This window comes from Sus scrofa, chromosome 13, assembly GCF_054392235.1.
Source record: "Sus scrofa isolate SSC_HxYL_T2T_F1_AM1 chromosome 13, Sscrofa_HxYL_maternal_Yorkshire_Landrace_v2.0, whole genome shotgun sequence".
Lineage (NCBI taxonomy): Eukaryota > Metazoa > Chordata > Mammalia > Artiodactyla > Suidae > Sus > Sus scrofa.
Window position 1 is genome coordinate 104,251,455 of NC_139395.1, and position 16,128 is coordinate 104,267,582.

General features: G+C 39.1%; 1 protein-coding gene across 1 annotated transcript in view; it reads right to left on the minus strand.

The window, feature by feature from the left end:
- CPHL1 (ceruloplasmin and hephaestin like 1) overlaps positions 1-15,918 on the minus strand; it is a 33,157-nt gene extending 17,239 nt beyond the window's left edge. The window contains 12 exon segments of the mRNA NM_001244603.2: positions 940-1,152; positions 1,757-1,856; positions 1,859-1,906; positions 3,564-3,775; positions 4,057-4,197; positions 4,716-4,846; positions 6,818-6,983; positions 10,700-10,942; positions 11,897-12,067; positions 12,577-12,789; positions 14,358-14,608; positions 15,755-15,918. Coding sequence (NP_001231532.2) covers positions 940-1,152; positions 1,757-1,856; positions 1,859-1,906; positions 3,564-3,775; positions 4,057-4,197; positions 4,716-4,846; positions 6,818-6,983; positions 10,700-10,942; positions 11,897-12,067; positions 12,577-12,789; positions 14,358-14,608; positions 15,755-15,909 — 2,044 coding nt within the window. The 5' untranslated portion in view covers positions 15,910-15,918.
- Positions 15,919-16,128: the final 210 nt, after the last annotated feature.

The window sequence follows — 16,128 nt, forward strand, 5'->3', positions numbered from 1 at the left end:
CACAGCAATGCCAGATCTGAGCTGCATCTGTGACCTATGCTGCAGTTTATGGCCACGTTGGATCCTTAATCCAACAAGCGAGGCCAGGGATAGAACCTGCATTCTCATGGATACTAGTTGGATTCTTAACCTGCTGATTTACAATGGGAACTCCACAAAGTACCTTTAAAAACTTTTTTCTTGTCAGCAATAATCAGTCTTCTTGAAGTCAAAACATTTCCCTAGAGAGCAAAGCTAACAAGGAGAGGCATAGAGAGAAGCAGACAGAAGAGACTGCGGTAGGGTAGAACAGGAGGAAGACCTGGGAAATGAATGGGCAGAAGAGAAATAAAGGCAGCACATAATAAATAAAAACAAGTTAAAATGCTTCAAAGCATCTTCACTGCTTTTGAAAAGTATGGGTTGATTCAGAGCCTAGAGGCTGTTAAGAGAAAACTGGGAAAGGCCGAGGGGATTTTTGTGTACAGCAAAATGATATACTAATGTTCCAATAAATTAAATGGAGCTGGGCAAAGGTTTTTAAAATGCTATTTGGATAACCCCCTTTAAAAAAAAAAAAAAAAAAAAAAAGCAGGAGTTCCCATCATGGCACAGTGGTTAAAGAATCCAACTAGGAACCATGAGGTTGTGGGTTGGATCCCTGGCCTTGCTCCGTGGGTTAAGGATCCGGCGTTGCCATGAGCTGTGGTGTAGGTCACAGACGCAGCTCGGATCCCCCATTGCTGTGGCTCTGATGTAGGCCAGTGGCTACAGCTCTGATTAGACCCCTAGCCTGGGAACTTCCATACTTCACAAGAGCAGCCCAAGAAATGGCAAAAAGACAAACAAACAAACAAACAAAAACAAACCCTGTACAAACAGAATATTCAGAGCATATGAAGACATTGTTTTTTCATATTCTGGACGTGTTCAGGCTAATAGAGAAGATCCACAACTTACCTAGGGAATCGGGTGTCATCAAAAGTGTTTGAGAGATGTGGGGAAACAGAGCTATTGTGTCGCCCCTTGCTCCTAAGGAAGTGAAGGTATTTCCTGAAAAATATATCCCGTGTAAGTCCTGGTCTGATCCCACACTAAGAACGTGCCACGAAACGTTGTCTCCTAAGCACATATCCAGTCCAGGCAGATTTCCATACATGTATCCATTTATGGCTGCAAGACATTTGTGACAAAGAAGACTATTTAACTTATTGGTACTTGACATCTCTTGAAACTGAACAAAGGATAAATCATGAAGCAGTTCGTCCATGTAAGATCTTAAGATTATCCAAGTCAGCCCCGTCCTTTTAGATTTCAGGAAATTAAGGCCAGAGAGACTTGTTCAGTGTCATTAAGCTCAGAATGGAACTTCTAGAGCAGAGTTCAAGTTTCCAGATTCTAGACCAATCCTTTTCCCATCACACTTTACAATCTTCAAAAACCAACCAACCAATCAACCAACCAACCCAACAAACATCTCACCCATCCACCCCAATAATTTAGAAATAGAGAAATATATGACTTTTATAGATCACATTTATCAGTCACTAAAATGATGTATGGCACCAAAAAGGCACTGGTAAATAGTTAGTAAATTTAATGTAACATAATCAGCCTCCTAGGCAATATTTTTCATTGTGAAATCATATTTAAAGAAAACATGAAAACCATTGAGGGGAAAATGTAATTCTCTCTTAAACAAGCTGTAATTCTTTAGGCATAATGAAATTAAACAACTGCTTAATACACTCATCTGGTAAACTAAATGTTCTCTTACAGAACATGTAGTTAGAGTCTTGGAAGTCTGGATCCTCTTTATCCACATTTTCAGGCTCTGTGGTAAATGTCCTGATATTTTCATCCAAGAGGTAACTTTTTTTTCATCAAATATAGTGGCAAGCAGGTAAAATTCTTTGTCTATTCCTTTCTATGGATGAGAACAGAAAAAGAAGTAGACATAAAGTACATATAGATGGTCTGCATTTAAAGTTTAGTCAGATGGTTGACTTGCATACCGGATTTCCCAGACAAGGGGTTTGTAGACTGCTGGAAAAATCTGATCAGTTGACTTCCCTGCTTATGAACATTATACACACACGTGTGTGTGTGTGTGTGTGTGTGTGTGTGTATATATATATATATATATATATGTTTTATATAAAGGCAAGAATCCCAGTGAGTGGATTTATCACACAACTAAGAAGTTAGCAGAAACTTCTACAACTGTTTTCATATAAAGCTCTTACTTTAAGGACTTTACATCTTAACGCTGTAAAACTAAACTGTAAAATCATAGAAGTTAATACTGTCTTTTCATAGGATGCTTTGTAACAAGTGAAATAAAATGTTTTCAATTATAAAAAAGTCTGCATTTTTAGAATTTATGAATAAATTAAATATGTATGTATATTTATATTTTTGGATAACATGAAAATTATGAGACTATTTACATGACTTTCATTATATAGATGAATATAAATATATAACCACATTTGAAAATAAAATATACATTCAATTATATATATTTATAGTGGAGAGGTTATAATGTTTTACTACACATGCATTGCAAATGCATAAAAGAACTTGGATATTCACTGAGTAAATTATTGAACACCTATTACATGACAGAGAGGAGGCTGTGGTAACTACAAAAATTAATAAAACCTAGAATATGGTCTCAAGGAACATATAGTCTAGTAACAGGCCACTGAAAATAACTGCATGGATAAGTGCTCTTACAGAAATATTCTCAAGGAACTACGGTAACCTGCAGGAATTTCAACTAACTTTGCTTAGGGAATATTTGAAGCTAAAGAAAGAATCTTCAGATTGAGTTCTTAAAAGTCTCTCTTTTTAGCCAGTAACACAGTGAGGAAGGGCCATTCCAAACTGAGAGAAAAGAAAGTCAAAGTCAAAGAGATGTAAATTAGCTGTCCTTACTCAGGGACTAACAAGCTAATTCAATAAGCCCAGAATGGCCTGTGCAGGATGAAGAGGAAGGGAACATACATCTGCAGGCATCCACAGGACCCAATGTGTTGCCTTCTAAGCCAACAACTTGTGGGATGACTTTTAGGGTGGAGAGTGCTCTAACCATAATTGAAAGGGAGGGGTGTGGAGCTACAGTGAAGCCAGATGAAAGTGGAGACAGCAGTCAGGAGGTGAAAGAAATTTAGAAAGAGATGATGGAACCTAAAATAAAGCAGTGGCATTGGAGAGTTGATGACTAATGTTGGAGGTAAGAAAGGAGGAGTTGTTTTTGGAGTCCCAGGCTTGGTGGTGTCTTTATCTAAGACACAGAATAGAGAAAAGGGGGCTGACTTAGAGAAGTGGACAGGTGGTGCTGTCCAGAGGGAGATGAAGAGTTAAAATAGTGCAGTGGAATTAGATGTGTGGATGGAATGTGCCAGGGTGGATGCTCAAGGGGCAGAGGGAGACACAGTTACAGAGCAAAGGAGAGAATGGAATTGGAAGACACCACATACAAAAGGTGAAGCTGCCTTTTGCCACTTGCCCTTCCCCCACAGCTCTGTCTCAAGCCACCTCTCAGCAAGGCGTAATGGCACGTAGGTCCCCCGACTCACCTGTTTGCCATCCTCACCCAGACTTCCATTTCTGCAGACGAGGAGGGGTCCCACAAGGCCACTGTTGGTGTCCTTTGGAGGGTTCACTGAGGAGTAGTAGAACCAGGTCAGGCAGTTGGGGTCTGTGGCTGTGGGACCCACATCTCTAGGAATGTCCCAGGTATAGACAAATGTTGCGCCAGGATTTATATGTGAGGAGGATGAAGGGAGACCTAGAAGGAAATAAACATTTGTAAAATAGGACTTGGGACCCAAAGTACCCTTGTCTAGACCATGAGATCTCTGAGAGCAAGGACAGTGTCTTGCTCACCTTATAGCTCCCTGGGTGACAGTTGAAAGGGACTGAAGGAGTCTGTCACAGTAAGTACACAGAGCTGTGAGGATGTAGAAGTGGGCTTCACAGCGATTTTAGGGGGAGTCTGACTTTCCTGCTGACATTATATTGCAGTCTGGCTTGCACCCCCCCCTCCCCCGGCTCAGCTCTGGTACTTACTCCCCATGGGTGTTTTGTAGAAGGAGCCCTCGTTGCTCTTGTTGTAACGCAGTCCGTGGGGGTGAATGCTGAGTGGCAGGGAGGCATTGTTATAGAAAGTGACCTGGATGGTCTGTCCTACCTCTGCCCTAAGAACAGGACCTAGAAACGAACAGAGTTAGGAGTTGTCCTTGGTTTTTATAAATGTCATTGTCAGGTGGTATTGCTTGCTTGGGTAAGATTCTTTTAGGAGCAAATTAAAAGGATGATATCGTGAACCAGAAATGTGTCCAGCTACAAGAGGTCTAGATGATTCAGGGTCTTGGAAAGTTCCTTTGAAGAACATGGGTATATTCATCTTATTGGATTTATAAGAACAAAAAATGTAGTTTAAAATCAGGTGTGGAGTTCTCTTGTGGCACAGTAGGTTAAGGATCAGGTGCTCTCACTGCTGCAGCTTGGGTTGCTACTGTGGTGCAGGTTTGCTCCCTCGCCCTGGGAACATTCATGTGCCACAGGCACAGACAAAAGTAAAATTGTGTGAATAGGCATGTACTATGTTCATAAGGCTACCAAATGACAGCTAAAATCTCTAAAACTATGAGTTGGTGAATACTCTTGATTTCATAGACTATGTATAAATGGTGTTTATAATCCTACAAGCCATGAACTAATCTTACCAAGGATTCCAAGGTGCACTGCTCTTGCCTTCTGTGTTTGGAAAGAAGCATCTGTGTATTCACGGTAAACAAGTTTTTTATAAGTTCCTCCAATTCTGGTTGGGCTTTGTTCAAAATAGAGCCGGGATTCACTGTGTGGAGAAAGATACACAAAGAGCTTTTCAATTTACAGTGATCATGTGTCAAGAAAGCAAGAACCTATATGCATCTTTCTTTTAAAGTCCTTGTAATTTTTTTTTTGTCTTTTTTGTCTTTTTGCCATTTCTTGGGCTGCTCCCGCAGCATATGGAGGTTCCCAGGGTAGGGGTCTAATTGGAGCTGTAGCTGCCAGCCTATGTCAGAGCCATAGCAACGCGGGATCCAAGCTGCGTCTGCGGCCTACGCCACAGCTCACTGCAACGTTAACCCACTGAGCAAGGTCAGGGATCGAACTTGCAACCTCATGGTTCCTAGTCGGATTCGTTAACCACTGCGCCACGACGGGAATTCCCTGTAATTTTTATTTATAAAAACAATCCATGCTTATTGCAGAAAATTTGAAAAATAAAGTATAACAAAGAAAATTAAAGTATTAATAATCCCACAATCAATATATAAAACCACTGTCAACATTTTCCACAGATACCTTTTCAGTCTTTTGTCTATCTATGTGTACCTGTCTGTCCACTTAGTAGTTAACCTACATGTTTTCTTTTGGAATAAATATTTTTAAAGTGTTATGTCTGATTTTTTTTCCTTAGGCAGGTAGTAACAAGCATTGCTTTTAAAACAACTGTGCAGAGACGCTAGAATATAGACCTGAGAGGTATCATTCTTAACTTTTTAATTCTATTTTAACAAGATAAAATGCAGTGCCCTGAGAAAAAGTGTTCCTTAGAGGAAGCAATGACTTGCAATGCTGAGACATCACCCAATTTCACAGCCAGGAGAACCATGCAAGCTGAAAGAATCTCTTATTTCATACTTACTTTTAGTCAATAGAAAATGAGAGTTGAGGAGTTCCCATAGTGGCTCAGTGGTTAACGAATCCAACTAGGAACCATGAGGTTGCGGGTTCAGTCCCTGGCCTTGCTCAGTGGGTTGACGATCTGGCGTTGCCGTGGGTTGTGGTGCGGCTCGGATCCTGAGTTGCTATGGCTCTGGCATAGGCCGGTGGCTACAGCTCCGATTAGACACCCAGCCTAGGAACCTCCATATGCCACATGAGCAGCCCAAGAAATGGCAAAAAAGACAAATAAAATAAAATGAGAGTTGAATCTAATTTTTGCTCTAAGCTTAGATAGCCATTACACAATTAATACAAAACTTCCACTACACAGATTGAAGAATTTGTTGATAAGCTTGAAATGTAAGTACAGAAAATCACGATATAACATCCTTAGCTTTCTTAAATTTTCTGTGAGTGAATTGGAAAATAATAAATACTATGGAAAACATTATTTTTGGTGTTTATAAACTTGATATTTTCTGACATAAAATTTTTCATTCAATAGACCAAATGAATTAAAACTCCTGTAATCTGCAAATTGGTAAATATACTTAGCAGTTAGACTATCAGAAACACTTTGTGTGTACTTTTAAATGCTGATGCCACAATAATGTATTTTAGTCAATGTTTTTTGTTATTGAAGAAGCAATTGGTAATATATTATTAAGGGGTTATTGAGTAAAAAATATTTATATGATTTAAGGATGTCACAAGAAATGATTAATTATACGCCCAGATCTTAGTAGGAAAGTATAAATTACTAATGAGGACTAATTCTGGATTTTTGTAAAATGCTTTTGATAACACTATCCACTGTGTTGTTAAATGTTTCATAATTATAAAATAAATCCATTTTAAAATTTTGTGCTAGGAAAAAGATGAGCAATATGTTTTCCTTTGCATTGGCTGCCAAGGCATTTAGAGAAAAATTTCATGTAGCAATGGTCCTTAGGCCAATGGCTCAGTATTTTCCCATTATTTTCCTACCTTTATTTTAATCAGTATATTCTTTATAATAAGATGATTAAATTCTTTTTAGGAGTAGCTAGGTTTCAAATAAGTTCAATTATCTTTATTTAGCCATAAATATTTTAATCTTTATTAAAATCATTACCTTCCAGCTGCTGTTAAATTTTTTTTAGAGAAGAAATCTATACCAGAGGGAGCATAATTCCAAGAAATTTCTTCAGCAGCAATATAATAGTGTACAACTTGTGTCCCATTAGCATCTGTTGAAGGTTTTTGGCAATTCCTTACATTGAAGAAGGCCTCCATACCCTCTGAAAAACAGTAAACCCAAGTAGAGAATGTTATTAAAACATTAAAATATTTTCTTAGTCCATACACATTTTTAAAATTTTAGCCAACAACATTGCAACTTTCCTTTTCTTTGAGAAACATGAGGCATTTTATTTATAGAATCTATGTAAAAAGTTGAAATGTAGAAAGTGAGTACAAAACTCAGGATGCAAAGACGAATGTTAGAGGAATATATATTACTGGAGAATAATAACCAGCATTGGTCCAACTCCTACATGAATATGGCACCTGCCTACCAAAAGAAATTTGAGAGTTTGCTTTTCCCTTACATGTATGTTACTAATAATTACTAATGAGTTAGTTGGTTTATTAGTTTAACTACTTGGCAGGAAGAAAATCAAGGCAGGTACATTTCCACGAAGGCATCAGTCCTGTGTTTTAATTTCAGAGCGCTGTTGGTGAAAGTATAAATTAATACAGATTTTTTGGAAGCCAATTTGGCAGCGTTTGTTAAAATTAAAAACACTTCCATTAAAATTTTCACTTCAGGGGTTCCCACGGTGGCGCAGTAGAAATGAATCTGACTGGGAACCATGGGGTTGCAGGTTCGATCTCTGGCCTCGCTCAGTGGGTTAAGGATCGGGGTTGCCATGAGCTATGGTGTAGGTCGCAGTACTCGGATCTGGAGTAGCTGTGGCTGTGGTGTAGGCTGGCGGCTACAGCTCCAATTGGACCTCTAGCCTAGGAACCTCCATATGCCCCAGGTTTGGACCTAAAAAGCAAAAAGCAAAAAGAAAAAAAAAAGTCACTTCATAGTTAGGAAAAACAAACAGTTGAACATACATAAAAAGATACAAATAAAAGGGTATGAGGTATAACACGGTTAGTGAACCAAAAAGGAAGAAGCAATTTAAACATCAGTAGACAAATTGTTAAATAAATTAGGATATATCTTAAATATGAAAAACTACACAACGGTTTAAAAGAGTAAGTTAGAGGTATAGGAAATGTCATGGAAAAGATTTCAAGACATATTGATCAGTGAAGAAAGCAAGCAGCAGAATAAAAACCCAGTATATAAAAATAATAAACAATTATAAAAGTTATATAATTAAATAAACACATATGCAGTGTAATCTACATATGCAGAACAAAAGACAAAACATAGCCATGCAAGGGTTCCCATTGTGGTTTATTGTGTTAAGAACCCCACATAGTGTCTGTGAAGAGGTGAGTTCTATTTCTGATGTGGTGTTGCTGAAAACTGAAGCATAGGTTGCATATGCAGCTTGGATCCAGTGTTGCTGAGGCTGTGGTGCAGACCTACAGCTACAGCTCTTATTTGACCCCTAGCCTGGGAGCTTCCACATGCCACAGGTGTGGTACAAAAAAAAATTTTTTTAAATCAGATTAAAAAACATAGTTGTGCATTTTTATTTCTACATGTTCATATATATTGTGTGAAAATGCTAGTAAACAGAGGTTCATGTATTCACACCAAACTGAATACAGGGATTATTCTCTAGGGAAGGAGCTGGAATGATGGTGGGGTAGGGTAGGACTGAGAGTATATTCTTAAACCTTTTCTCCAAAGACAAACACAAAATCAGATTTGTGTGTATGTGTGTGTGTGAGCATGCACTAATTTTGGTGGTGTCAACATTCCTCCTGTGGCCAAATTTGAAATTACTAACAATTTACCAGCTGGCTTATTTAACTCAGCTCTGGAGAGCTCCTATGAGGTGGCTCTCACACATCATATTAGACTTTCACTTTTGTTGCCTGGTGCTCCCCCCAACTAATTCTCTCTCTCTCTCCTTCACTCCCTTCCAGACCCCTTCCTCTTCCCTCCCCCTTTTTTTTTTTTTTTTTTGCTTTTTAGGGTCACACCTGTGGCATATGGAGGTTCCCAGACGAGAGGTCAAATTGAAGCTATAGCTGCTAGCCTAAGCCACAGCCACAGCAACGCAGGATTGGAGCCACATCTGAGACCTACACCACAGCTCATGGTAACGCCAGATCCTTAACGCACTGTGCGAGGCCAGGGATCGAAACTGCAACCTCATGATTCCTAGTCGGATGCATTTCTGCTGTGCGACAATGGGAACTCCCTTTTTTCCCCCTCCTTTCCTTTCTTTTTAGCAATTCTGTTCATGTATTCTCGTAATTGCTGGAAAAAAAAGAAAAAAAAAGACTGGAAGTGCATTTTTAAAAAATGGGGTTCATTGGCCAAAGAACTGGAACTTTCAGAAGCTTTCTTGATTGTGTCTAGCGTTGAACCTATTCTTTCTTCAGAGCTGAGGAGGAAAGACCTGGCTTAAAGGCACCATCTGCAAACAAGGTAAATAGAGGAAGTATGGCTGAGTGTACATTTTAATCTGAGAACAATACTTCTTGCCAAGTGAGAACCTTTTTATTTTTTATTTTTTTAAATTTAATTTTATTAATTTTATTTTTTTATTTTATTTTATTTTATTTTTGTCTTTTTGTCATTTCTTGGGCTGCTCCCTTGGCATATGGAGGTTTCCAGGCTAGGGGTCGAGTCGGAGCTGTAGTCACCGGCCTACACCAGAGCCACAGCAATGCAGGATCTGAGCCGAGTCTGCAACCTACACCACAGCTCATGGCAACTCCTGATCCTTAACCCACTGAGCAAGGCCAGGGATCGAACCTGCAACCTCATGGTTCCTAGTCGGATTCGCTAACCACTGAGCCATGACGGGAACTCTGTGAGAACCTTTTTATCATTAATTCTGTCCTTGAGTTACAGTAGCAGTGTGCGGTTCTCTGTGTGGGGACAGCCATGGGAGGGACACAGCACATAGGAAATCTCAATAGATATTTGTTGTTTAGTTGTTTAAATAATTAATTGAAGCATGATGCTAACCAAAGTATGGGACTTAAAAAAATAAGTTTGATCAGAGAGGTAAATCCCATTTTTGTATAAAAAAACTTAAATTCTTCAGTTCTAATAACAGTCACAATTTCTTATTGAAAAATAAAACATTTTTATGATTATATGTAGAGTTTAGTCATATTTAGGAATGGAAGAGCTCAATAACTTCATAACAGGCCTTCCTATTATTAATGAGAAGTGTGATTGAAGAGGGAAATAAACTAAAACAAGGAGGTTTACTGGGTACTAGCTTAGAATTATTTCATCCTACATAATTCCTGCCTTTCCTTTTATACAGTTTTGAGCAAGTGTTTTAACCTCTTGGAACTTGTTTTCTCAATTTAAAAAAATGTAATAGATAAGTGATGAGGTCCTACCATATAGCACAGGGAACTATATCTAGTCTCTTCAGATAGAACATGATGGAAGACAATATAAGAAAGGGAATGCATAGGTATATACGACTAGGTCACTTTGCTGTATAGCATAAATTTGCACAACATTGTAAATCAACTATACTTTAATAAAAAAAAAGGAAAAAGTATAATAATTATGTCCTCATTCTGACACTCTTACAAGACTCACTGGATAACAAGTATAAATTTTTTTTTAAATAAAAACAACACCAACAGAAAACTTCCTACATACTTAAAACGGTTTATTATTACACAGAATCAGAGACCGAGGGTCTATCCCTGACCTTGTCACTGACTTTCCAAAAGGCAATCCTATCACCTCCCTGATGGGCAGTTTTCCCATTTGGAGAATGAGGGATTTGTAATGGGTTGTAACCTTGGAAGTCATTTGACCCTAAATAATGTGAAAGAAATAAATCCTTACCATGTATCTGACAGTTCAGCATCCACTCCCCAGCACCCTGGGCCACCATGAAGGCATCTTCCATTGAGGCAGGGAAGACAGTAATGGTGTCTTTTCTATGATTCCGAGAGATCAGAGTTTGTCCGTGGAGATAGATGGGGTGTGTGTCCACCACACCACCCATGCCGATAAAATGCCACTTGACCCTGTCCTGTGCACACATGGTGAGATTGGGCAGATTTCCATACATGTATCCATTTATTGCTGAAAACAAATGTGTATTAATATTAACCTATCAAGCATGTTAGATCAGGCCATATGGTATAAATCCCATGCATTTCCTCATTACATAAACTTGGCCGTGGGAGTTCCCATCATGGCTCAGCAGTAATGAACCTGACTAGTATTCATGAGGATGTGGGTTCCACCCCTGGCCTTGCTCAGTGGGTTAAGGATCCGGCGTCGCCATGACCTGTGGTGTAGGTCGCAGACGCGGCTCGGATTTGGCGTTGCTGTGGCTGTGGCATAGGCCGGCAGCTGCAGCTCCGATTGGACCCCTAGCCTGGGAACTTCCATATGCCGCAGATGCAGCCCTAAAACGAAAACAAAAACAAAAACTTGGCTGTGTCAACATTGTTCTCATGCATAATCTACAACAGGATTGATTTGTTTTTTCCCCCCAAAAGAAAGTCATAAGCATTGTTTATGATTAAAAGTGAGGAGCATAGAAATTTAGAGGCAAGTAGAGGAAAAGTAGGCTGAAAGACAGAAAGTAGTGAAGAAGGGGAAAAGAATAGAAAGAAGTTAAGTCTGTGGAAGAAGAGAGCAAGGAGAAAGGTGACTGAGATAACAAGAGCATCTTTTCTGAAAAGTCCTATGTAGAAACACATTTTCATAAAAGATATACAGTCAGTTATGCTTTTGTTATTCCATAATATTTTATTACATTCAAATTAAATCTTCGCTATGTTGTTGCCATCTACCTTTGATCAATATCAGACCAGAAAACAAATGCAGTTACCTAACTCTACTTGCTATGAAACTTTGGAAACCAGCAGGATTTATTAGATGACTTGCATATAAACCAGCATCTCTGAGTGAAAAACTGGGACACAGAAACTCATCTAAACAAACTTGAGCAAATGGAAATAACTAAACAGAATCACAGAACTTAGAATTATAGGATATAATGAATGAGGAAGTTCTTTACGATCTTACAGCGCATGCGATTGCTTTCCTGGAAGCCAGGGTCGCTAGCATTAACTTGGCCAGGTTCAGTATATGTATTGATATTCTCATTGATATACCAGCTCTTGTTTTCATCAGTTGTAGAGAACAGCAAAACATAAGACTCATTGATATTTTTTTCCATGTCTCCATCAAGGGTTCCTGAAACAAAATGAACAGTAAAACTTCCTCTTTGCAATAATTCACTTTGCTATAAAATGAACTGATGATTCTGATTTCACTCAAAATACACAAGTAAAATCTTGCAGTGTCACAGACAAAACCCTAAGGAATTGATTATGCAAGGAAGGGAAATAGCCTCTTGTCTTCCTATTTCCTCCCAGCATGCAGATTCAACACTTCCATTGTAGGATAGAGAAAAGGTGGCAGAATTTGAGGTAAAAAAGGCTAAAGCGAAGATTATTATATTGGACTACCATCTAGTGTCCAACCTGCATTATTAGATTTGAAGGGAGGCATTTGACTCAAGATCGCCATCTAGAGCTCAGAGTTCAAGTGGCAGCATTACTTTCTTAACTGGTTGAATCAAGGTCAAGGCAGAAAAAAGCACTCACTCATTTAAGAGTAGAATTCCATTGGCGGTGGGGGTGAGAGAGACTCCACCTATCCTGGATGGCTCTATTGCTACAATGAGATTTTTAAAGTGTTACCTCTTTTACAAGTGATAATCGGTCCAATAAGTCCCGAAGTTACATCTTTTGGAGTGTCTACGTGGGAGTGGTACATCCTTGTCACGCAGTTACTGTCATTGGGACCAGGCCCCTGTTTTTCTTCCACAAACCATTTGTAAGTATACACTGCCCCTGGCTCCAAGTGGTCATCTTCTTTTTGCAGGCCTGTAGTATTATCAGGGTATAGAGCACCTAGAAAACATAACCTGCACTGTGGTTACAGTAACTACTGGACAACACTACTTTGGCTGGGATTCATGTTTTTTCCATTAAGCAATGAATGTTTTTTAATCTGTATTTTTAGAATAAAATGTGCATTTTTCCTCTCCTCTCTCTTGCCTCCTGTTTCCCTAGATTCCCCCTTAATTGGTTTCCACCTAAGTGCCCAGCTTGGCCAGCTTCTAGACTAAATTGGAATAAGGCAGTAGATTAACAGATCATCACCTTTATAAATGGATTCCACAAATATTTATTGTGCACCTACTATGTGCCTGAATCTTAAACACAAGAGATCCAGGCTCCTGATTTGCCCTCCATATTTTCTTTTTTTCTGGCTACACCTACAGCATATAGAAGTTACCAAGCTAGGGGTCAAATTGAAGCCGCAGCTGTAGGTTTATGACACGTTCATCCTCATGGATACTATGTTGGGTTCTTAACCTGCTGAGACACAGTGGGAACTCCTCCTCCATGTTTCTTAACTGCAAATTCAGACTTGGAACCCAGGGCACCATGAGGTATCCGAGTTACCTACGAGCCATCCACTGAAGTCCGAAAGTGACCTTCTGCCTAGCTGTCATTACCCTGAGCTACCACCTTAGTTCTGAATCTGGGGTTTTGCTCTCCTTTTTTTCTTCTTCTCCTGGAATTTCACCTCAGATCTCCATCTCTTGGGGCTGGAGTCTGATAACTATGGATAAATTCCTTCATTCAACAGAAGGCTTTAAAACATGACCATGTTGAACACAAAATCTTATTTATTAGTTTTCTCTTCTCTTCTTTTTTCCAACCACCCTCAGGCAGCTGTGAGTGTAGATGTTTAGGAAAGAAGATACTGTATGGAAGGTATGGCTTCACCTGGACACTGATGTTTTCCAAGGGGCTAGTCCTCATCCACTAGGAAACTGAAAATGAGATGAAGGCTGAACAATATTTCTGCCAACCTAACATTTCACTCATGAGTTTCTCCTACCAAAAAACCTACATTCATTCATTCATTCATTATTTATTTATTTGTGTGAGAGAAAAGTGCGTTTTCTTTTCCCAAAATTGCACAAAGGTGGTCACTCATTTCAGATGAGAAATTGAAAAAGAACTATCTTGGATAAAAAAATTAAAGACACGTACATAAGAGTCTGCATGCACTCCAAACTACCCCTAGTTCATAATGACGAGTTCACAATTACCTTGCTTTTCCTAAGGTTTGGGGCTTCAAGTCTTCATAAGCAAAAGTGCAGGAATATAAGAAAAGGGGGAGTTCCCTTTGTGGCGCAGTGGTTAACGAATCCGACTAGGAACCCTGAGGTTTCGGGTTCGGTCCCTGCCCTTGCTCAGTGGGTTAACGATCCAGCGTTGCCGTGAGCTGTGGTATAGGTTGCAGACGCGGCTCGGATCCCGCGTTGCTGTGGCTCTGGCGTAGGCCGGTGGCTACAGCTCCGATTCGACCCCTAGCCTGGGAACCTCCATAAGCCACAGGAGCGGCCCAAAGAAATAGCAAAAAGACCAAAAAAAAAAAAAAAAAAAGAAGGGAACCCACTTACCTTCATTTTCCTTAGTGTATGTGAGTCCATGAGGATGGAAACTGTACCTTCTTGAAGCAAAATTTTTCACATGTACATAAATGAAGTCTCCAGTTTCTGCTTTAATGATCGGACCTAAAAATCCCAACCAGGATGGTTTTTCAATGATTGTTTGAAATGTATCATCCGTATAGGCAAAATACATAGCCTTTTTATAAATAGATCCTATCCTATCTTGGCTTTGTTGTAGGTATGTTTGGGACTCAAACTCTCTGTGAAAAAACAAACAAACAAGAACTTTAGCACATTTTGACTGGAGAGAAAACAATGTTAAATCCAATGAAACTGGAAGTAAGAAGCTTTACAACATAACTTTATAGAGAAAACTCAGACACTGGAGAAAATCTGAAAGGGGTCAAAAATCATGTAGGAGGTAAGGAGAAAGTTGGAGGGTCTGGTGAAGAAATCAAATGCCAACGTAGCAAGTAATAGATGTGGCATTTGGGTTTAAAAGACTTCCCAACTTCCTTGTACTGAAGCATGAAAAGTTTTTAACTCTGCATTGAGGTTACTTTAGTTCTCAACCATTAGATCAATTCCTACAAATTAGAACTGTTTACACATTTAAATGATTCGTGGATTTGTTGGTGGAATTGGGGGCACATTGGAGGACAAACATAGTAAATCAGAATCCCACTCGTATGGGAGGTTGGAATGAGCAGATGTAAGCTATTACACATGGAGAGGGTAAACAACAGGTCCTATTGCATAGCACAGGGAATTATATTTAATTCCCTATGATAAACCACAATGGAAAAAATATAATAAAATATAAAAATATAATAAAATATAATAAATATATATAACATACATACATACAGTGTAAGTCAACTGTCTTCAATAAAAAGAAAAGAACACAACTCATAACCTTTAGATTTCCTGGTCACAAATATCCGAACAAAGAAATTAAGAAGAGACCTGCAATTTTAGAGTCTCTGCCGTAGACTCCATACCAGAAGGAAAAGTCTTGTTTTACGTCTTGAGTACCACTCAAACAAAATTGATGAATTAAGAGATGATTCCTCAAATATATGTCATGAGGGCAAGAGAGGCAATAATCCCAGGGAGAAGCAATTTCTATTCTTTCTTTTTTCTTTTTTTTAAAGGGCTGCACCTGTGGCATATGGAGGTTCCCAGGCCAGGGGTTGAATTGGAGCCGTAGCCGCCGGCCTATGCCACAGCCATAGCCAGGCCAGATCCAAGCCATGTCTGCGACCTTTACCACAGCTCATGGCAATGCCGGATCCTTAACCCACTGAGCAAGGCCAGGGATCGAACCCTCATCTTCATGGATACCAGTCAAGTTCATTACCATTGAGCCACAATGGGAACTTTTTCAATGCAAAGGTGTTACTTACTGATCTTCTGAAATGGGCTTTCCGTTGAGCATATTTTTACCAGTAGGAGCATAGTTCCAAGTAGTTTCTTTAATGCCTAAGTTATAGTGCCTATCTCTTGTCCAACCTGGAGAACTAATAAAAACCAGAAAGGTCACTGGTAAAAGGATCTTCATTTTCCAACCATGAGCCTGGAGAGGGTGACTGAATGATGTTTGCCTTTCTTTTATAATCCAGACTTTCTTCCTTTATATGTATCTATTTATGTAAATCTGATTTGCATAAGAATTTATCAAATGCTTCATCTACATACATGTCACTTCCATTCCTTATGCATTTAATTTTCATTAGTCAGGCCAGGTGAAATATTGCATAATCCACAGAGAATACTGGTT